This window comes from Silurus meridionalis, chromosome 10 (genome assembly GCF_014805685.1).
Source record: "Silurus meridionalis isolate SWU-2019-XX chromosome 10, ASM1480568v1, whole genome shotgun sequence".
Classification (NCBI taxonomy): domain Eukaryota; kingdom Metazoa; phylum Chordata; class Actinopteri; order Siluriformes; family Siluridae; genus Silurus; species Silurus meridionalis.
Genome location: NC_060893.1, coordinates 26,135,288 through 26,158,699, shown reverse-complemented (window position 1 = coordinate 26,158,699; position 23,412 = coordinate 26,135,288). Strand labels below are relative to the sequence as shown.

The 23,412-nt window shown below is 39.7% G+C and overlaps 1 protein-coding gene and 1 long non-coding RNA gene across 2 annotated transcripts; both read left to right on the top strand.

Annotated features, from left to right (window-relative positions):
• The first annotated feature begins 16,830 nt into the window (after positions 1-16,830).
• On the top strand, positions 16,831-19,610 carry LOC124392061. Its single transcript, XM_046858746.1, has 4 exons — positions 16,831-16,941; positions 17,862-17,980; positions 18,826-19,251; positions 19,518-19,610. The coding sequence occupies exons 1-4, from the start codon at positions 16,884-16,886 to the stop codon at positions 19,608-19,610; spliced, it is 696 nt and encodes a 231-aa protein (XP_046714702.1). The 5' UTR covers positions 16,831-16,883.
• A 7-nt stretch (positions 19,611-19,617) lies between these two features.
• Positions 19,618-22,191, top strand: LOC124392791. The gene is made up of 3 exons (XR_006927215.1): positions 19,618-19,780; positions 20,617-20,843; positions 22,072-22,191. It is a non-coding gene; the product is annotated as an uncharacterized LOC124392791 (long non-coding RNA).
• The last annotated feature ends 1,221 nt before the right edge of the window (positions 22,192-23,412 follow it).

Below are 23,412 nucleotides of genomic sequence, written 5' to 3'. Positions count from 1 at the left end.
CTCCTTTTGCATCTGCCTTGGATCCTATAACCCTAACTTTCTGACACGGTCAGCCAAGCTGTCATCTGTACTTATCTTTCTGGACCTTTCAGCAGCATTTGACACCGTCAACCACAAGACACTTTTGTCAACCCTCAAGAGCCTTGGTATCTGTGGAACAGCATGGGAATGGTTTGCTTCCTACCTGGAAGGTCGCTCATACCAGGTAACATGGAGGGGACTCACCACTGGTGTCCCACAAGGCTCTGTACTTGGTCCCCTCCTTTTCTCCCTCTATACCCACTCCATTGGTGAAGTCATATCCTCACATGGGTTTTCTTATCACTGCTATGCAGATGACACTCAACTCATCTTTTCTTTCCTCCATCAGATACCACAGCTTCCGCCGGATCTCAGCATGCTTGTCAGACATATCTTTATGGATAAGTGCTCACCAACTTAAACTCAACTCCAGCAAAACAGAACTGCTGGTCACCCAGATGATTCATCCCCAGGTCAAGATCTACAAATAACACTTCATGACTCTCTGCTCTCCCCTTCAGCCACTGCTCATAACCTTGGGGTAACTACGGACAATGAACTGTCTTTTTTCCCACATGTCGCTAATGTTGCTCGTTCTTGTCGATTTCTTCTCTATAACATCTGAAGGATTCGACCATTTCTGTCCATACAGGCTGCCCAGGTGCTTGTTCAGTCTCTTGTCATTTCAAGACTTGACTACTGCAACTCTCTGCTGGCAGGTCTCCCCCTGAACGCTATTCGTCCACTGCAAATGATCCAAAATGCAGCTGCACGACTTGTGTTTAATCAGCCCAAGTTTTCCCACACCACCCCACTGCTTCACTCCCTTCACTGGCTTCCAGTAGCTGCACGTATCAGATTCAAAACACTGATGCTTGCCTACAAGGCCAAAAATGGACCAGCACCATCTTACCTCAGTGACCTTATCACATCTCGCACTGCACCACGCTGTCTGAGATCCTCCAGCACTGCTCGATTGGTACCACCTTCTCTCAGAATGAGAGGTAAGTACAATTCAAGGCTCTTCTCTGTTCTGGCACCGAGGTGGTGGAATGAACTTCCCCTAGATGTCCGTACAGCAAAGTCCCTGATTATCTTTAAGCGACGACTGAAGACCTACCTCTTCCTAAAATACCTACATTAGCACTTTCCAAGTTTGTAGAATTTGAGTTATAGTTATATTGAGTTTGTAATCTTGCGTACCAGTGTAGATTTATTCACTACTAGAGATTTAAAGCACGTTTGTACGTCGCTCTGGATAAGGGAGTCTGCTAAATGCCGCAAATGTAAATGTAAATGTAAATGTGTAGGGGTGATTCTGAAGGAAGAGTACAGTAAGAGTGTAGTGGAGGTGAAGAGAGTTTCTGATAGGGTGATGAACATGAAGCTGGAAGTTGAAGGGATGATGATGAATGTAATCAGTGCCTATGCTCCACAAGTTGGCTGTGAGATGGAGGAGAAGGAAAGATTCTGGAATGAATTAGATGAAGTGGTAGAAGGTGAACCTAGGAATGAACGATTGGTGATTGAGGCAGACTTTAATGTGCATGTAGGTGAAGGGAACAGAGGTGATGAGGAGGTGATGGGTAGGTATGGTTTTAAGGAGAGGAATGTGGAAGGGCAGATGGTAGTAGATTTTGCTATAAGGATGGAAATGGCAGTGGTGAAAACTTATTTTAAGAAGAAGGAGGATCATAGGGTGACCTATAAGAGTGGAGGAAGGTGCACACAGGTGTACAATCTTCTATGCAGGAGATGCAACCTGAAGGAGATTGGAGACTGTAGTGTGTTGGATGGGGACAGTGTAGCTTTACAGCATCAGGTGGTGATCTGTAGGATGGTTTTGGAGGCGAAGAAGAAGAGGAGGAGAGCGAGGACTGAAAGAAGAATAAGATGGTAGAAGCTGAAGGAGGAGGAGTGTAGTGTGAGGTTTAGGGAAGAGGTCAGACAGGGGTGGTGGAATGAGGAAGTGCAGGAGAGCATAAGGAGAAAGAGGTTAGCAAAACAGAAGTGGGATCCTTTAGAATGATGAGAAACGTAGGCAGGAGTAAAAGGAGATGCGGCAGCAGGTAAAGAGGGATGTGGCGAAACCAAGGAAAAGGCATATAAGGAGCTGTAGGAGAAGTTGGACACTAAGGAGGAGAAAAGGATTTGTACCGATTGGCCAGACAGAGGGACCGAGCTGGGAAGGATGTGCTGCAAGTTAGAGCAATAAAGGATGGAGATGGAAATGTGTTGACTAGTGAGGAGAGTGTGTTGAGAAGATGGAGGGAGTATTTTGAGCAGCTGATGAATGATGAAAATCAGAGAGAAGGTTGGATGATGTGGAGATGGTGAAGCAAGATGTGGATAGGATTAGTAAGGAGGAAGTGAGAGCAGCGATTAAGAGGATGAAGAGTGGAAAGTCGGTTGGACCAGATGACATACCGGTAGAAGCATGGAGATGTTTAGGAGAGATGGCAGTGGAGTTTTTAACCAGATTGTTTAACAAGATTCTGGAAGGTGAGAGGATGCCTGAGGAATGAAGGAGTTTGCTGGTACCGATCTTTAAGTCAAGTCAAGTCAAGTCAAGTTTATTTCTATAGCGCTTTTCACAAAAGACATTGTCTCAAAGCAGCTTTACAGAAATCAACAGTGAATGTGAATGGTGTGTATTTATCCCTGATGAGCAGCCATGGCGACTGTGGCAAGGAAAAACTCTCTTAGATGTAATGAGGAAGAAACCTTGAGAGGAACCAGACTCAAAAGGGGAACCCATCCTCATTTGGGTGACATCAAGAGTGTGATCATAAATATTTCAACAGTACAGAACACTGGAGAGTGAGAACTAGCATGTTTAATGGAGTATAATATTATAAGTGATGTTCTTTCTGCAGTCTTATACAGTCTATATAGTTTGTAGCTCCTAGTTATATGACCTCAGCATTTGTGATCATCACAGATCCAGCATCAACTTCTCCATGCCAGAGCCTTTAAACACTCCAGGAGGTCCAATGTCAAAACTCCACACATGTAGTGGGATCACATTAAGTGGGACTAAATGTGAAAATGCTCTACCGCCTTCAGTGGATTTTGCTATTCTAGGAAATACTAGAAGTCCAGAGTTTTGAGATCTTAGAGAGCGTGACGGATTGTAGCGTGTTAAAAGACTGGATAGATACATCGAGCCAAACCATTTAGTGCTTTATAAGTAAGAAGTACTAGTTTGTAGTCTATTCGAAACTTAACAGGAAGCCAATGAAGGGACGATAAGATTGGGGTTATGTGATCATATTTTCTTGACCTAGTAAGAACTCTGGCTGCTGCATTCTGAACTAACTGAAGCTTGTTTATTAATGATGCAGGACATCCACCTAGTAATGGATTACAATAATCCAGTCTGGAGGTCATGAACGCATGGACGAGCTTCTCTGCATCGGATATAGACAACATGTTTCTTAACTTAGAAATATTTCTAAGGTGAAAGAAGGCTGTTTTTGTAACTTGGTTGATATTTGAAAGACAAGTTGCTGTCTGAAATAACTCCCAGGTCTTTTACTGTTGAACTAGTGGTTACAGAATGTCTAAATGCAGGTTGAGATGCTGGAGCTTGTAGCGTCTGGCACAGGTCATTTAGACTTCATGTCCCAGGCATTCCTTTTAACCTATGACATCTACATCTCAATCAAAAGGTGAAACTTTTATTGGGGTGGTGTATAAGTAAAGTGTCACACTCCCCCTCCGAAGACTCTAAACAGGACCAAACCCTGAACTCTTGTTTAGTTTACCGGGACCCATAAAACAATAAACTCATAAAACTCATGAAACAATCCAAACTCGAAACTTGATCCAGCATGGCTGCTTGTGACAAACACACACAACCAGCTCCAGAACGTTTGGATTATACCACAAGACAGATAACCCCCTTTGCAGATTCTCTGTTTGACCCACACCCACATACACACACACACACACACACCACCCCGAAAGCCAGATAACACCCCTGGCCTCTCTGGTTGAATCCACATCGACCCTCAGACCATAAAACAATTCACTCTCTGAACTCAGCCCCAGTACGTCTGTTTGTGACACACACACATATGCAGACACACACACACACACACACACACACCAAAAGGGAGCATTCTTTTATTAATTAAATAATAAATAGAATGTCCCACTTCACATGATACAAACATACATCTTGTTTGTATCTTCTACTATAAATAAAGCAAGTGTTTAACTCTACATCAATAATATTTAAACCTTAAAATGTTTAGTAATATAACTCTGTGTTAAATGTTGTCTTTTCTCTTCTTAAGGCTTGATTGACTTAGAATTATCTGTTCTTTACTTTCCTGACAACGGTGCATTTTATTTATCAGAATACAACATTGTATTAACATCAGTTAATTACTGATCTCTGTAAGTTAATGTACCTCTGCCTTATACTGTCATTCCCTTTCATGTTTAGTATCCAAATGACCGCAAAATTATCTGTTTCTTTATTTTTCAAATAATGGTACATTTAATCATGAAATGTACCATACCGTCTTAATTCACTTTGAATAAAACTTTAAAGTCCTCCAAAAGCAAGTATAGCCCGGAAACCATGCGCACAGATGCACGAACAAAGGAAATTTTTCCCTCTAAAATTTCAGGCCATAGCATTGGCCATTCCCCCAAGGTTGGGTGGGGTTCAGGACCTTTAAAACATCTTGAACCCAACTAATCATTGTCCAGTCAGGGTGCAGTCGTATCCAGTCAGAGTTTAGTCAAGGAAGCAACTCGCTCACTCGACTCGACCGGAAAGACCCGGGGGCCCGATGGCCTGGAGAGTCGGACGCGTCGAACAGCTCAGCAGCGACTCTTCGGGACGAGATCTCAAATGTCTTTTGAGATCTTCCAGCAAGCTTTATCTTCAAAACACCAACTGTTCTGATCTTCAGGAGAAGCTGAAAGAACATCTGACTCCATCCTAACCGACTCGTCCAAGATTCTTTTGTCTACCGCATCCGGACTCTTGTGCAACAAGTCAATGCAAGTAACCGGTTTACCAACTAATTTAGATGCGTGTTAAGTTTGAACCCCTTAATATTAAGGCGAATTTAAATTTCCGTGACGATATCTCAGTTAGGATGTGATTAATGTGAAGTAAGCTGCCCTTTCCTCCTTTCCTTTCGTTTTTTCTCCTTACTCCTTTCCTTTATCTTCCTCCTTTCCTAATTTCAACTTTCTTTTCTTTTCTTTTATTCTTTTCTTTTATTGTGTAGTTAGTTTTATGTTGTGTTTGTCTCATTCATTAAACGACGTATTTTTCACAAGTGATCGTTTCTGAGTATGTTCCATAAATGCAAAGTTCCTGCTACATCCGGTCTGAACTACATGCTCTTTTAATTTAATTTACGGTATAAAGTAAAAGGGGTTACGTCTTTCTTGGCCAGGAGATACCTCTTTTATAGAATTAATATAAATTATACTGTCTGTTTGCGGACGAACAGACAAATAAGTGTAATGGTAATTCCATTACCATCAATTCAACTTAACTTAAATATTTATAATTACTATAAATATTTACCTTTCTTTGCGAGCTAAATTTGCTACAAGCTTCTGTATACTTGTTTTTGGGCCGATGAGCAAAATCTCTGTCTTATCAGAATTTAGTAGTAGAAAGTTATAGGTCATCCAATCTTTTATTTCCTTGACACACTCAGTTATGCAAGCTAATTGAGCTATATCGCCGGGTTTAGATGAAATATATAGCTGAGTATCATCAGCATAACAATGGAAGCTAATTCCATGCCTTCTAATAATATTTCCTAACGGAAGCATGTATATTGTGAAGAGCAGGGGCCCTAGAACTGAACCTTGCAGCACGCCATAATTTACTTGCATTAGCCTGGATAGCTCTCCATTTAAATCTACGAAATGGTAACGATCGGACAGGTAGGATTTAAACCAGCTTAATGCCTGTCCCTGAATGCCGATGTAATTCTGTAGGCGATCTAGGAGGAGATCATGGTCTATAGTGTCGAATGCAGCACTAAGATCTAGTAAAACCAACAGCGAGATGAAGCCTTGGTCTGAAGCTAAAAACAGGTCATTAGTTATTTTAACTAGAGCAGTTTCTGTGCTATGATGGGGCCTAAAACCTGACTGAAATTCTTCAAAGATATTGTTCTCTTGCAGGTAGGAACATAACTGTGCAGCGACAATCTTTTCTAAAATCTTAGACATAAATGGGAGATTTGAAATTGGTCTGTAATTTGATAACGTGTTTGGATCCAGATTAGGTTTTTAATGAGGGGCTTAATAACTGCTAACTTGAGGGATTTAGGACGTGACCTAAAGATAGTGAGGAGTTAATAATATTTAGAAGAGGCTCACCAGTTGTATATAACACTTCCTTCAGTAATTTAGTAGGAATTGGATCTAACTGACATGTTGTCGATTTAGCTTTGGCAATAACATTATACAGCTCTTCCTGTCCTATACATGTAAAACAGTGGAGTTGTGGAGTTGAAGGTAACACTGTCTCAGGAGATGCTGTAAGAGGTTGAACTGCCACAATTGTTTTTCTAATGTTATCTATTTTTCAGTGAAGAAAATCATAAAGTCCTCACTACTAAACTGTGATGGAACACAATTTTCAGAGCCCTGATTTGTAGTTAGTTTAGCTACTGTACTGAAAAGGAACCTGGGATTGTTTTTGTTGTTTTTATGAGTTTGCTCAGGTGTTCAGCTCTAGCAGCTTTTAGCGCCTGTCTGTAGCTGAGCATACTGTCTTTATACGCAATTCTAAATACCTCCAATTTTGTTTTCCTCCATTTTCTCTCTAGATTATGGGCTGTTCTCTTGAGGGCATGCGTATGACTATTATACCAAGATGCAGGTGCTTGATCTCTAACCTTTTTAACCTGATGGGGCAACGGTGTCTAATGTGCTAGTGAGGATAAGGTCTATGTTCTTAGTTATCTCATCAAGATTAATAGTAGTTATGGGTTTAGTGAGAAATTGAGATAAATCAGGCAGGTTATTTTTGAATCTGTCCTTAGTGGTCGGAACAATAGACCTACCAGGTCGATAACGTGGTGAAACACGGCTAATCTGCTCTAACGGTAGTGTGCACAGTATGAGGTAATGGTCTGTGATGTCATCACACTGAGGTAAAATATCTATATCAGTGACGTCTGCTCCGTGGGATATTATTAAGTCTAGTGTGTGGTTAAAACGATGAGTTGGTCCGGTGACATTTTGTTTAACCCCAAAAGAGTTTAATAAGTCGACAAATGATAATCCTAGAGCATCATTTGCATCATCTACATGAATATTAAAATCTCCTACAAGCAGCACTTTATCAAAATTGATCAAGAGGTTTGATAGAAAACAAGCAAACTCTTGAAGAAAATCAGCATAGGGCCCTGGGGGTCTGTAAACGGTGACCAGTTTTCTATGTATGTCTGAAAGTACAGTTTTAAAGACGAGCACTTCAAACGATTTAAAGCTGAATCCTAATCTCTGACTAACATTAAGAGAGGCACTATAAATGGTTCCTACACCACCCCCATGACCAGTCTGACGGGGCTCATGCTTATAAACATATCCTGACAGTGTAGACTCGTTTAGACCCATATAATCACCTGGTTTAATCCAGGTCTCAGTGAGACAGCATAAGCATAAGGGAGATGTGCAGACCTGCAGTAACTACAGGGGAATTAAGTTGATCAGTCACACCATGAAGTTATGGGAAAGAGTAGTGGAAGCCAGGCTGAGAGAAGAGGTGACCATCTGTGAGTAACAGTATGGTTTAATGCCAAGGAAGAGCACCACAGACGCATTATTTGCTTTGAGAATGTTGATGGAGAAGTAGAGAGAAGGTCAGAAGGAGTTGCATTGTGTGTTTGTGGATTTAGAGAAAGCGTACGACAGGGTGAAGAGAGGAGTTGTGGTATTGTATGAGGAAGTCTGGTGTGTCAGAGAAGTATGTGAGGGTGGTGCAGGACATGTATGAGGACAGTGTGACAGCAGTGAAGTGTGCAGTAGGAACGACAGACTGGTTCAGGGTGAAGGTTGGACTGCATCAAGGATCGGCCCTGAGCCCTTTCCTCTTTGCAGTGGTGATGGACAGGTTGACGGACGAGGTCAGACAGGAGTCTCCTGGACTATGATGTTTGCAGATGATATTGTGATTTGTGCTGAGAGTAGGGAGCAGGTGGAGAAGAGCCTGGGAAGGTGGAGGTACACGCTGAAGAGAAGGGGAATGAAAGTCAGTAGGAGTAAGACAGAGTACATGTGTGTGAATGAGAGGGAGGGCAGTGGAGTGGTGCGGTTGCAGGAGAAGAGGTGGAGAAGGTGGAGGAGTTCAGGTACCTGGGGTCAACAGTGCAAAGTAATGGAGAGTGTGTTAGAGAAGTGAAGAAAAGAGTGCAGGCAGGGTGGAGTGGGTGGGGAAGAGTGATAGCAGGAGTGATTTGTGATAGAAGAGTATCTGTGAGAGGAAAGGAAAGTTTATAGGACTGTGGTGAGATCTGAGATGTTGTATAGATTAGATACAGTGGCATTGAGTAAAACACAGGAGGTGGAGCTGGAGGTAGCAGAGCTGAAGATGTTGAGATGTTCGTTGGGAGTGACGACGATGGACAGGATTAGAGATGAGTTTATTAGAGGGACAGTGCATGTAGGACATTTTGGAGACAAAGTGAGGGAGGTGAGATTGAGATGGTTTGGACATGTGCAGAGGAGGGACATGGGGTTTATCAGTAGGAGAATGCTGAGGATGGAGACACCAGGAAGGAGGACAAGAGGAAGGCCAAGGAGGAGGTTTATGGATGTGGTGAGGGAAGACATGCAGGTAGTTGGTGTGAAAGAGGCAGATGTACAGGACATGGTGGTATGGCCCCCTAATGGGAGCAGCCGAATGAAGAAGAAGAAAAAGATAAAAACACAACTTTAAACACAAATGACATTTAGATAAACAGTAAAAATGATCAAATTAAAGTGTAGTTTCTACAGAATATATATAATAATTATTTATTGAGTCAATATCTATATGTTCACTATAGTGTTACCAACTGACCAATCAGGTTTTATGGTAAATAGGATGAGGAAATACTGTTTAAAATAAATCACATTATATGTGCATTTCACACACAAATAAACAAATACAATAATAAATAAATTAACACACCTCTCTGTAGAAAGCAGTGGGAGTGATGGATCAGAGGCTTCATAGAGACTAAAAATAAATTAAAAATAAATTCATAAAAAATATTTATCCAGTAAAAAGAAGTAGATTTACATTGGACCCCAAACTGCCCTAAACACAGTGTAGAGTTTAATATTAACATAAAAATATTTTTTTCTCTCAGCACTGCTACAGGCATTATAACAGTTTTAGTGTTTTTATTTTCTATCACTAAGAGAATGAGGATTTCCGGAGCTCATGTGACATCAAATGATTGACACACTGCTGCAAACAAAATCCATTGATACTCAGCAAATAACTATGAGCTAAAAATCCTGCTTTCCCACCACATTACACCATTTCAAAACCCAAAAAGTGAAGAAATACATATTTCAGTTCACTAATAAACACAAGACCGAGTTTTTGTCTGTGTAGAAAATAACTCATGTAGGAGCACAGAAGTCATCAGCTTTAACACAAGCACATGGTGAAGAACCTGAACACACTGATGGTCCTGATCAGTAATGACATGTTTATAACCTCCTAAAAAATTAAAAGTGTCTCTAAAATCAATTCTTTATACTTTTTTATCCAGCAGAAGCAGTGTTGTGTCAGATGTACACAAATAAACATTAACATTCATATAAATTAATATAAGAACTGAAAACCGAGTCTTACCCTGGTGAGAGAAGAAAATGTCTCGTAACTCAGTGTCATTTAAGTAGAAGTTGAAGTTTTTGGTAGCCGTGGTTTGAAGTTTCAGGTCAGAAAAATCAACAGCATGCAGGTGGAGTTGACTTTCACTTTTACAGTTGGAGTGTTGGAATTTGTTGAGTATTTGCAGTAGGTGTGGGAAGATCCATGCTAAAATGAAGAGATCAGGTTTTTGTTTTGGATTGATAGTAGCTTTCTTTAGTTTAAAGTATCCTGTTTCTGTTTACCCATAAAGAACATGTGTGTGTGTGTGTGTGTGTGTGTGTGTGTGCACGTGTGTGTCTGGGTTTTCATTCACATCTTGCACACGTTGCTCCTCCTCTCTACTGTGATTTGTTGTTTTGTTGTAACGTGATTCAGCAGCTCCAGGTGAAATCAGACACCTGAACACTACAGTGAGTGTGAGATTTAGTGCAGAAACACAGAGGATCATCATGTGGAAATATTTTACAGATGGAAATTAAACACTTTAATCTACCAGGTGTGTAAGAAGGAGATTCACTACTGCAGCAACACCACCAACTTCTACACACACATTAATACATGAAGAAGAGAAGTTCCAAGCTGTAACAGAAACACAGAGAGGAACAGGGAAGTTCTTCAGATAGGAGTCACCAGCAGAGTCGTTTTTACACTGTAAAATAATCCCCATATCTACTCTTTATAATTGTGGCAACGGATTACAAGCAATGATATTAATTATATTCAACAACTTTAACATTTGAGTTAAAATGAATCAAATGAACTCCTTAAAGTAAACCATTAAAATGCATAACTGCAAACAATGAAATGTAGTAAAACTTAAACACAATTTTCGGGTGAATTGGAAAAAACGAAACTAGCATTTTAACGAATATTACTTAATTCAGTTTAATTAATTTTATTTGTACACTTTTAACAATCAACATTGTCCCAAAGCAGCTTTACAGAAAGGTGACATTGCTTTACAATGTCTTGGTGACATTGAATGTCCCTCATTATAGTATTGTTGAGGTTCTTAGCTGTTCAATGTTGATTTGTTGATTTCTATTTTTAAATTATTTATCAGTATGTGGGAGGGGCTACACAGAGATTGGAGGAGCATCTCCACAGAAAGTGATAGATGAAGGTGAAGAAACAGTTCTGTAAGACGTGCAGGACTTTCTGTATAAAGGTATAAAAAGTAAAGGAAAGCTGTGGGATGCAGTTTCATGGCTGTTGATGTGTAAAATATTTGTGAAAGAAAAATTTCACCTTTCCTGTTAAAAATATTTCCCTACTTGCTTGAGCATGTTTATCTTTGTACAAATAATCAATTGAATGTTATGGATCAGTAGCAAACAGCAATATGGTCTTAAGTCGAAACACAATGGAGTCTGACACTTCTGCATTCAAATAAGCAGAAGTGTGAGGTCCTTGCCACTAACTAGGAACAGCCTGCCACGCCTTCCCTCAACACTCCGCATGCTCATAGCGAATCTCCATCATACTAAGTACCGGCACCTGGCGCCCATCACCACTCGGCCTGATATAAACGCCTTCTCTTCCCACAGTCATCATCCGTTCTACTACTTCTACTAAGGAGAACATTCCAGGACTACTCTTGTGGATATTTCACTTTTGTTGGGACTTTTCCTATCTCGGGGTTTCCGAGAATTCGTAGACTTTACCTTTTCTAAGGTTCCCTTGCATCATAGAGACTTTTACGGTACTATATGCTCAGTACCAGTGTATATGGGTTTTCTGAGTGCCATCATTAAAAACCTTGAACTTTGTTAACTCGGTTTTTTACTCCGTTTCTCCGAACCCTGGCACATTTCTACATAACCCCCCAAAAATATACAAACCTACAAGAATACATCTTTCAGTTCACATATGGACACTATTTGGTATGCTACTGGGTATGTGTTTATAAAGGTGTTCATGCATTTTTTATTCTGATAAAGTAATTCTGTCTCTGAAATGAATTATCTGAACAAAAGCTCCATCATGAGTATGATAAAAGGGTCAGTGATTCTCCTTCTGCAGTATTTTTCATTTATTTTTGCAAACCAAGGATCATGTTTGGGCAGGTTTGAGAGGGGAGATATGGAATCTTGGGTAGATCCTAAGGACCCTTGGGAGCTTGAGGCAGGCTGCCACCACCGGCACAAACACAACATATGTCCCTGCTTTCCGCCATATAGACATAGCACCTTGGCCTGGTGTCTCTCTTTCTCAGGCAGTAAGAGGTGGGGGTGTCCAATCTCAATGAATCTGGAAGGCGATAAAGACTGTAAGGTCGAACCTTCCTGTGATGAGGGACACAGAGAAGAGGAACATGAATGCACTGCAAAAAATATACATCTGAACAAGTGTATTTATCTTGTATTCCGACTTTAAATCTTATTATTGTTATTTTAAGATTTATTTACTTATCAAGCACCGAGTGTGTAAGACTATTTCACTTGTTTTAAGGGTGTCTGTCTTATGTTATTTCACTTAGATATAACATCTTACTGCAGGGCAATTTGTAAGTGAAACAAGTTATATTCTTGAGAGAAAAGCTGCAATCAACTTTGATGACAGGGAGTTCAAGATATTAAGTCTTGTTTTAAGAATAAGATTTGTGGTGATTTCTTAATATAAGCAACCTTATAAGTAATAATCTTAATACAAGCAGCCTTAACTTAGATTTAAATAAAAACAAATCATAATCCAGATATGAATCAAACTGCTTTTATTCAGAAATTTATGAATGGTTGCATCACCATTAATTGACAAAAACCACAGACCAGTATTGTCTGAGGTCAATACATTGTGTGATAAGCACATAATTCATTGGTGTGTAATGATCACATTAGGTCTTTGTGTGTGACAAGCACATAAGTATAACTGTACAGCAACAAAAATTTTTGACCACATGAAATATATGAGGCGCCTTCAAAATACATTTGCTTTCTCTCTCCAAATCAGAAGACTTGGAAAAAAAAAAAAAAACTTCTTACAGTAGGCATCTCTGATGCTTTACCCATTGTTTACGAGTCATTAGTGGATCTGTGAAGTGCAATGACATCTCCAAGATAATATTTCACTGGAACGTACATACTGCTTTTGAAACTGAATGAGTAGTAGGATGTAAAATCTACTAGTTTTTCAGCATCTACCAACTCAGTTGCCTGGGCAAGGTTTGGGACGTCAACTTCATATGCTAGAAAATCTCTATTCAGGTGCAAGGTGTCATAGGGTTGATATTCAAAGCAATAGAATGATGAGTTTACCACTAGGATGTCTTGTATAAGACCGAATTCAGGAACATTATCATTTACTTTGGTAACAATCAAAGACTTCTTGCATGTATACTTATTTCCATTTAGAACAAGCCACTTGACCGAAACAACATGTTGAATTTTGTCATCACCAACAAAGTCTCTTATTTTTCCCTGAACATGCTGTATATTTTTTACCTCCAAGACTGGGCCCAATTCCCTCTCACTTGAAAAAATGGGGTGCTGTGGGCCGTTCACATTTTGAGAACATTCAAACATCTGATTATGCTTCACTAATGATTTGCAGACATTTTTGAAGTTCAACTTCGAAGACCATTGCTTAAAAAAACAGTGTTTTGATTCAAATCGCATGCACATATGCCTTACCATTGGGCCCAGTGTCATAATTTGTGTGGGAAGATGAAGCAAATAATGTTGCTTAGGTATTATATTGTTATCTGGAAAAAGCTGCTTAAAATGTTTCAAATGCTGCTCAATTAGTAACCTGAGTTTTGATATGGTTTGAAGAGAAATTACTGGAGCAAAAAGTATCTGGGTAATCTCTATAACCTCAAGAATAAGTTGCATATATACATTTCCTTCAACATTATTCATCAAAAAAGGCAATATTTTCAAGAGCACCAGCATTTGACCAGAAGACTGTTTAAGTTTGTTGTCATTTGATGCCAAGGTGTTGACAGTGATCGGGCATGGTCTGTCTCGAATATCAAGTGGTGAGTATGGAAAACTCAGCATGGCATCATTGAACAAGTCCAAGTCCATCTCCCCTGAGAGAATTAGATGTTTCAACACACATTTTATTTCCATGGGGGCAATGCCTTCTAGAACAATATGCATAATATCTTGTGGTGTTTGTTGTATAAGATCGAAGGCTGGAAAATCCACAAGTTTGCTTTTTCTATTAATCCCATAAGTAGTTTTGAGGCTATTTTTCAGAAAATCTGTACGGGCCTTCTCTATTTCAAGGCATTGTCTGACGTGCATGTCAAGTGTCCTTCTGACAAAACTGTTTTCAGTAAACTCCCTCTGCATGTCTTCAAACGTACACTCGCAGTGCCTGCATTTGCTGTATGCAAACCCAACTCCCTCCTTAAATCCAGCAAGCTCCTGTTGGACTAATGTGTCACCACAAATGGAGATCAATGCACCAAACATGTCCATTTCTCCATTGATAGTCTGGATCTTTACACCATGATACAACAAATCTAAGTCTTTCTGTATTCTCTCCAAAATCACATCAACACCACACTGAGTAAGGTCATTTGCTTTAGCCATGGCAAGAAGTCTAATTGCAGCTAGCTTAGACCTATATTTAGGATCTATATTTCCCAATGTATAGTAAACCATTAACAATTTGTTTTTTGAAGCATGTGATCCAAGGGGATTACATATTTCAATTTCATCTGTATACAAAATCAACTGCAAAGCAGTGGGTCTGACAGAGAACAATGGGTGTGACTTGAAAAGCTCTCCGTCAACTATGTCGTACAAAAATCCATCTTTGCACTTCTGTGGCCCTATAGCTATCATGGAGAGAATCCTTGAGTCAGTAAACAACTGTTCCAGACTCTGGAGTAAGGGTACATAGTAAAAACATTTCTTTTTGATTGCAAGAACCCTTGAATTTCCACTTTTTACCCTGCATGCTGTGTGAGAAATTACTATTTCTTCAGGCTCGACCGGGCTGAATAGTTCCTGAATTGTGCGGTTCTGCATGTATGTAGTGGCAACTCTGAGAAAAGGATCTGTAAAATTGTCAAATGTTGCCATTGCCTCCGCTTGTAACTGCTCCATGCTCCCAGAATGCTTCTCAAACACCTTTTTCATTTGGTTCTTCAGGACATCCACTAGTGAAGCTTGATATTGTTGCACCCCAGACACGATGTCGTTGACACTCCTCTGAAACATAATGGTAAAAAACAAAACAGAAAACATTGAGAATTATGATGAATCGATCACATTAATTCAGTCACAAACACCCCCACCACCCCTACACACACACACACACACACACACACACACACACACACACACACACTTGACCACTTAAAACAGTGTTAAGTCTTCTAAAACTAAAAGTTCTCACTATTACTATAATATGGCCAAGCCTACATAATGCACAGAGGAATGACTGACTCAACATTAACCCCAGTTAATACAAACTCATGCTTAAAAAAAAAATACCTGTGAAAGATGGCATTTCTCCGAATATTCAAGGCAAAGGCAGTTGCACGTCTGGTCAGATTCGCTTCACCTGATGCATGACACCCCTCCTGTATTGGCAGTTTTAAATATTTTAATACACATATTGGAAATCTGAGTTGAATTTATTAAAGCACATCTTGGTACTGGCAATCTAGCATTAGTTTTGTCATATTTCAAATTTTAAATATTGACAGTTTTAGACCAACACTGTAGCTAGTTAGCTTGCTACTGCTGATCACCAAGATGCACCTTTTATAGTAAAATAGCCAAACGTTTCTAGCTTAGTTATGTTCACTTTTCTAAGCTTTAAACGTTAGCTTTACATTAATCAAGCATACATTCCTCATATTATTAGCTACAGTACTTAGCTAGCTAGCTACCTACCATGTCTGTGTTTTGTGCCACCGAATCCGAATCCCGCTGCTTGTCGCTAATTGGTGGGACTGCGTCGCCAGTGGAATTTGATCCTTGTGGCTCTTCAAAGACGACAACTCCATGGGCTTGCTGATGAACAAGGTTTGTAGTCAGCGGTTCGCGTTTAGTGCGACCAGAAAAAATGGGTGTGTCAAAGTTCTCAAGTCCGATTTGAGAAGGATCTCTGTTGAGTTGCTCAGTTAACTCTCGGTTAGTCTCTGTAGTCCCGCTTCTTGGTGGGCATCCAGTTGACAGATATAAGGTATGCGTACGTTTTATATGATAGTAAAAGGAGTTGAAAACCCTGTACTCTTCTGCGCAGCCATCGATACCACAAATGACACGAAAATCAGGACTGCGACCATGTGCTCTGTTGATGTGGCTCAAAAGAGACTTTAAAGTCGGGCCCATAAATACAAAGCAAATCACGCACCGCCAACTCATTGCAGCTGTCAAACGATTATCTAGCGTGTTGAGCCAAAAAAATCTATTAGCTAGTTCGGAAGGAAAACTTCTTGAAGTGTCCCTAAGCACAGTATGTACTCTGCTGCGCACTAAAGTAAAATTACTTATTCTCGATCTCGCGCGGATCTAATTGGCTTATACCACCCGTCACGAAGTGGGGGTGGGGGGGGGGGTAGTTAAGTAGCTGGAAATCAGTATAATGTATATATTTTTTTCAATTAGATTATCGTAATAAACTGTAAATATAGATGGGAATCTACTTTTGAATTGTTATTAAATCTCATGAAATACATCCCAGAGCAAACAAATGTTGAAATGTGATGTATTGATGAACCCCTCCTCACTACAGTAGTTTGAATTTTAGCTACCCACATTCTCACCTGCGCAGTTGTAACTGCAGTCAGTCACTGAAAAAGTCGTTGGAATCCAGTGGTCATAAGACGAAGTCAGAACTGTTTGCGTGAAATAGAAGTAGGTATTGAACTTCAGTTTGCGTAAGAAATTGTGTATTTTATATCGACTCATTTTTAAATTATTTTAAAATTTATCTGTTAGTTAAACACTGCTAGCTAGCTACGAATAACAACCAGTCAAGGAGGTAACCTAGCCTTTTCTCCTCATCTAACCTTAGTCTTTCCGCCTAGATATCAGTGATGTCGGAGATGGGCACTTTCAAGAAGTTGGATGACACAACATTGACCATTTTAAAAGGTAAGATTTATTAGCGTGTGCTAACTGTAGTGCCCTGTGCAGTTAGCTAAATGAGCACAGGCTTTGCTAACGTTGCATTCTGTCTCATTTTGTCTTTAACAAAAAATATTAATCACAATACACATATTTTGATTTAAAATATCACCAACTCAATGATTATTGAAACAGGAAAAAATGATAAAAAATATACACTCAGATTTGAAAAAAAAACACATTTCAGTAAACTATAGTAATTGAAGAAATCATACCATGTGTAATTAACTTTTTATTTTACTTGTTTATTTAATATATACTGAACTCAAAACACCGCGTCAGACAAAAATGGCTGCAGTGGCAGCTCAAAATGGCGTAAGATACTGCCACGTAGCCACGGTATAATATTTTTAATCTTAATTCCAAGTCGTGCCTCAAATTTGAATTTGCGTGTTCACTAAAAAGCAGATCGTCTAAACTTTTCCATCTGGTCCGCTCTTTGTGGGTCATTTAGAAATGTGAAAAAATTAAAATTTGCTTTACGGTGACAGTAGAATCGTCATTTATTAGCAAGCGGATTGTAAAGATATGAGGGCGTTAATATAGTAAACATTTTGAAAATTTATATTATGGCGTTGAACCCTATGAAGGAGGACGGGCGTGGATGTCAGAAAATGGGCGGGGCTAATGGTGACACGCTTTTCTATCATAATGGCTTCTAACATCGAAAACGAGTCGTTAGAAAAATTCCAAATTTACATTATTTCGTACGTCTGACTCGTCATTTGGTAATAATACCCGTGGTGATACCTCCAAGTTAATCTAGCTATGTGTTTCTTACTTGTATATGACATGTAGAGGTAGCATTAGGACTGCTATTCCTGTTCATTATCGCATTTTGTTATTACTTTATGTGTAAGTTCAACTCTACTGTTTTGTACTAACAGCTGCAAACATTAGTGAAGGCTTGTTGCACACCTTCTCGCGTGATGATATAAGGGACCTTTTTCCGGGCCCTGAGCACTTTCTGAGGAGAAGAAGTATCTGGCAAATGATTCATCCTGAGGTAAGGCAGCAGTTTATCTAGGTACAACTCAAAGTAGATCCAGATCTTTGTATTTATATAGTAGCTCTTTTTTTCTTGTAAAGACTGGTCAACCTAGATTAGCTAATGTCTTAATGCCTGCTCAATGGTTGGCACAACAAAATTGTATTTGAGTTGGCAATTTCACAAATATGGCTTGTAATAGGACATGTGAAATATGACAAAACTGATGTTACGTTAGCAGCATCAAGATGTGCTTTGATAAATTCAACTCTAATTTCCTATATGCATATTGTTGTGGACTTGATTCTTTAAATGTGCTTATAATACCCTGTAATTGCTGGTGCATTGCCTCTTAGTAGGACATTTCACTTGCAATTATTTAGATGCTTATGGACCTTTTAAGGTAGTTTAATGTCAAAATGGATCCAAGTCCAAAACAAAAAGGTGTAAGAGTGAACCTGAAGAAGCATATGCGAAAAGCATCGTTTGTTCCATTTTTTACTATGAAATTAAAAATCAAGATTTGTATCTAAGGTCGGTCGTGGTCATTCAAGTGTGTGATATTCTTTTAAATTTTTGGATAATGGATCCAAGTCCCTTGTCATCTGCTTTGTAGCCAAGTATAATCCTCAACCTCAAATTAATGGGAAAGATGTGCACTATACAATCCAAACATGATTTTATTATGTGCTCATCATTTCAATTAATTTGGGGTTGATGCAGGTAGCTGGATCTACACAATTGAGGGCATGGGAATTGGACTCATATTAGCATTAGATAAATTGAGGTCGGAAAGCATCTGACATGGATTTATGAGTGAAATGTCTCTTATGTCTCTTAACTTTGGCTTTACATATTCACAGGAGCAGGCCTCAAACTCCGGACACCCACAAAGTCTTAGTGATGGAAGTTCTGCATCCCCTTCGAATGAGCCACCCCAAACAAACCTCCACGGAGCCACCTCCCTGAAAAGAGCAACTCCCAAGAAAGTTTTACAGCTACCCAGCCCTGAGTATGTAATCTACACAGACAATGAGTTGGAGCAAGTTCGCAAGCATTACTTTGAAATGAAGAACATTGGGAGAGAGGGGGGCTGCACTCTGTCAAAGGAACTTCGGTGCAGACTGGTGAGAAATACCATGACCAACATGGTCTCCATCCTGAGGGCAACTGTTGAGGCTGAAGATGTCAGGTATCCTTCAAAAGAAGAAATCACTGCAATGGCTAAGAGACTTGTAGAATATTATCCCATGCTGCAAGACAAGCCTGGTGGCTCTAAACATTCATGGGTGAGTAGATAAATGACTTAGTAAAATAAAATTCCTGATGTTTAGTTAGTTGAGATACTTAAACTGTATTTCTTGGTGTAAGGAGAGTATTGCTCTGTACCATTTCTCCACTCTTCTCTGGAAGTATATGTACTTATGCCCACATGGATTAGAAAGCGTAGGATTAGTCTAAGCATGATTCTCACAGCAGTCTAGTCAAATCTAAATCCAATTGGAGGATGCATTTTTCAGGAAGCATTATGTAATCATGACATAATATGCCATAGGTAACACTCTTCAGACAACTTTACAAGAGACTTCAGAATATAAGGTCTCCACAAAGGACACAGGGCCCAACACCTGAGAGGGGCCAGACGTAAAAGGCGGCGCATAGATTTTGGAACATCAAGTGAGCAGGGTGATGGGACATCAACAGAAGAATATGACGCTGACTCAAGTGCATCAACTGTGATATTAGATGCCTCTCCTGCTAGAAGCAGCACACCAGAAAGGGTAACCGCCAAACTGCAGAATCTTTCTGACAGAATCGGTAAGTGCACCACTTATTGTCTTGGAGAACTTCGAGAATAATGTAAACTGTATTATTATTTAGCAGACGACTTTATCCAAGGCGACTTACAGAGACTAGAGTGTATGAACTATGCATCAGCTGCAGAGTCATTTACAACTAAGTCTCACCCGAAAGACGGAGCACAAGGAGGTTAAATGACTTGCTCACGCACACAGTGAGTCAGTGGCTGAGGTGGGATTTGAACTGGGGACCTTCTGGTTACAAGCCCTTTTCTTTAACCGCTGGACCACACAGCATCCTGTAGCCTTGGCATATTTAGGCGCCTTGCCAAGGCAGTTACTTTAAGGTCTAATGTCTGAAAAATGTACTTCAGTGGATTTTCCGTTCCGCTAAACACCGCAACACTTGTAAGACAAAACAAAAATGGTCTGACGTTTCTATTACATTTCACAGCGTGATGTACTTTAAACAAACAACCTGTTTTTTTCAAATCTTAATAGTCCTTTTAATAATTATTTGTTGAGGAAACTAAAGACATGAAATATTTTTGGTATCTTCAAGTCAGTGACCTATTCAACAAAGGGGCATTGTTTCAAAAATATAAATCGCTTGGTGCGAGTCAAGTATAACGGTCGTGCTGTTGTAAGTCACTGACTGTTTGCATAAAGAGCATGTCACCGTGCCAGGGTTTCCATCTGCAGGAAGAAAGCAAATTTGATCCTAGTCTAAAAAATTAGAAGAAAGTGGGCACATGAAATAAAACAATAAATAAAAGCAAAATTTGCGATTAATCGATTAATTCGAATAATTGTTGCAGCACTAGCAAGCACAATAACTCATCTTTCTCTTTCAAGATGAAAACAGATCTACAGACCAGGATAGCCAACAGGCTCAAGCAAGGCACTACAGAACCCTTCAGGAAGTGTACAAGAGACCGAAGCCGAATAAAGACGCAGTTGCCCAACTGCTCGACTTGGAATTTGAGGCAAGAAGAGCATTCATCGATTCGGACACACTCAAGGACCAGGACAGGCCTGCCAAGATCATTGAAGCGTATCCATGCTTTAAAGACCTTAACCATGTAAGTAAACAAACCAAGACAAGAATTAGTCCCCTTAAACCAAATGTCAGAGGATGATACAAGGTGCTGGGTTACATACAGACTGTCATTCATAAACACATTCCCAGTCTCCTCACAGTGACAGTTGAGGCTGGCTGGGGTTGTCTGCTGTACTTATTCTGGAATTGATTAGGTCAGGGTTGAGTGGGGGGAGGATTGGTTTGCCATCTGAGGCATGATGGTGTGTGAGTTGGACACAGATACAGTGTGTAATTGTGTGTACATTTGTATTTGTGTGATCTGCCTAGTTGTCACAAGAGCCTCAATATTCTATGCAATTTCATTAACTTTTTGTGGTTTCAAGGGAGAACTGTATTCATTGAAAGGCTAACACTACTGTATAGGAAAATGTCTTTACTTCGCCTTCCAAAATCTGTTAGTTTAGAGCACCATCGTGCACTGTGATAGAACTTAAAGTTAAAGCGATGTTACACTCTATTTACATCTTATAGTTGTTTTGCACTTGTATTTGATATAGTCAACTACCTGAAGTAGTTTTTATGTGCATACCTCGCTTCTTTTGATGTTTAGATGCAGCTTTTGGTCAGCTTGTATTGCCCATTGAAGCCCATTCATTCCGTAAAGATATCACTCCAAACACTCAAATCAAGGCTATGTTACGCCAATGTTGCTTCTGAGTAATTTGTCCGTTTTACTTTTTTGATTCGTTATTTATAAACCCACTTTTGAACATCATTTTATTGCAAGAAGTTCCAATCCAAATTGCAAGTTTTCCGGTTTCTCTGATAGCATTGCGTGCCTGAGGCAATGCATTGGACCGATTAGTGTCGTCAGCACGAGAGATCTACTTGCACATTTGTCAGGTAAATGATGTATTGAGTATGTTTAAAACAGAACAGAGTGTTTTATTTGGAAACTTAAACTGACAAATTTACAGTATGGTTGGCAAAGTATTTCAGAGTTGAGTTTGAGTGTTGTTATGGACTTTCTTGAAATATGGCGTTTCTTACATAAATGCACGTAAAAACTGTCTGGGGTGGTGTACATCGAACACTAGTGCTAGACAACTATAAGATGTAAACAGACTGTAACATCCCTATAATTAACCAAAAAGAGCTCTTGATTTTCATTTTTTCTACATGTGGAATCCTCCTGTTTTACTTGTTTATTTTGTGAGTGAAGAAGACTATTGTGTCATTGTTTTATTTGTATACTGAATGATTTGCAGGTTCTCGGTGAACTTTGCAGGATTGTCAGCAAAGACAACACTGCTTACATTAAGGAGGTGAAGGAGCGCTGGGACACCTTTCAGAGCCAAGCGATCTTTTACGGTATTATGAAAAAGGTGATGAAGCCACGGTGACATTAAACACAGGTAAGATCTACATTTCCTTGCTTTTCATCAATGTAATACTGTTTTCATCACAATTTAGAGTAACAAGTGACGTGTATGACAATTTCTCTCATGCAGAGGAACGAGCCATCAACATGTTGAAGTCCCTGCCAGCCATGTTCCCATCTGCAGTTGCTCCGCCCAAGAAGTTGGGACGAGAGAGTGAGGCCCTGCTTCATGTCCTGATGGTAAAATAATACCTCTTTCTAGGCCCTTAGTATGACATAGATTCCCAAACATCTGTCTTTAGCCTTGTGTTTTGTGATTGTTTCAACACCCAGACTCTGTCCTGTTATTATTTTCTCTTATACCTTCATTTTTTTGATCAATTTATTTTCCTGTTTAGCCTTCAGAGGATCCAAACACTTATCTGCAGAGGAGGCCCCTTTCCTGCCCTGTCCTGATTGTGGATAAAGAAAACTGCATGGTGGCAATCGGGACCACCCCAGTAGCAACCTTCCCCAAGAACCATCTGCATGAGGGAGCCCTTTATTTGATGGCGTATTATTATGCCCTGCACTTGACCTACCCAAAGTGCATTGCTACTCTGCTCTCAGTCCTTCAAACCGAGGTACTGCAAGATGAGATCCATGAGAGGGACACAACTTCATCCTACAGGAAAGCCATGGCTGAGTGGAAGAAGTTTATTGGAGAGTAGGCTTGTCTTGAGCGCTTGCATTATGTTCCATTGTTCTGAGTTTGTTGGCTGATCTTGTATGAGAAGATGTATCTCCGTTGATAGACATTACTAAATAAGGCCTAGTTCATTTAAGTTTTTTATTTTGAAACTCAAGGACGCTATCCTCCTTTCTCCATTGGATTTTACCCTTATGAGCGTCTCTCACCCCAGACTGACTAATCTACCGTAGCCCGCCTATGGCAAGCCATTTTATCATTTAATCCTTATTTGCTGATATCAACAATTCAATTCTTGATATCAACAATTCAACCCTTGATATCAATATTTGCTGTACATTTTTGATATCAATAGTTGAATTCTTGATATCAACAGTTCATGCAAGCCGTTTTTACATTTATTCCTTAATTGCTGAGCGTGGAAGTACCTACTGTACCATCACAAGTGTAGCTGCTTCACTGAACACTTTTGCGGGGGAAATATAGTCCTAATGAGAATGTTATCAGGGCATATTATCGTTCTATCACCTACCCCTGCTT

Coding starts and splice junctions, on each gene's coding strand:
- LOC124392061 (XM_046858746.1), top strand. CDS start 16,884: ATGTCGGAGATGGGCACTTTCAAGAAGTTGGATGACACAACATTGACC. Junction 16,942..17,861: donor AACATTGACCATTTTAAAAG/GTAAGATTTATT, acceptor TTGTACTAACAG/CTGCAAACATTAGTGAAGGC. Junction 17,981..18,825: donor GGCAAATGATTCATCCTGAG/GTAAGGCAGCAG, acceptor ACATATTCACAG/GAGCAGGCCTCAAACTCCGG.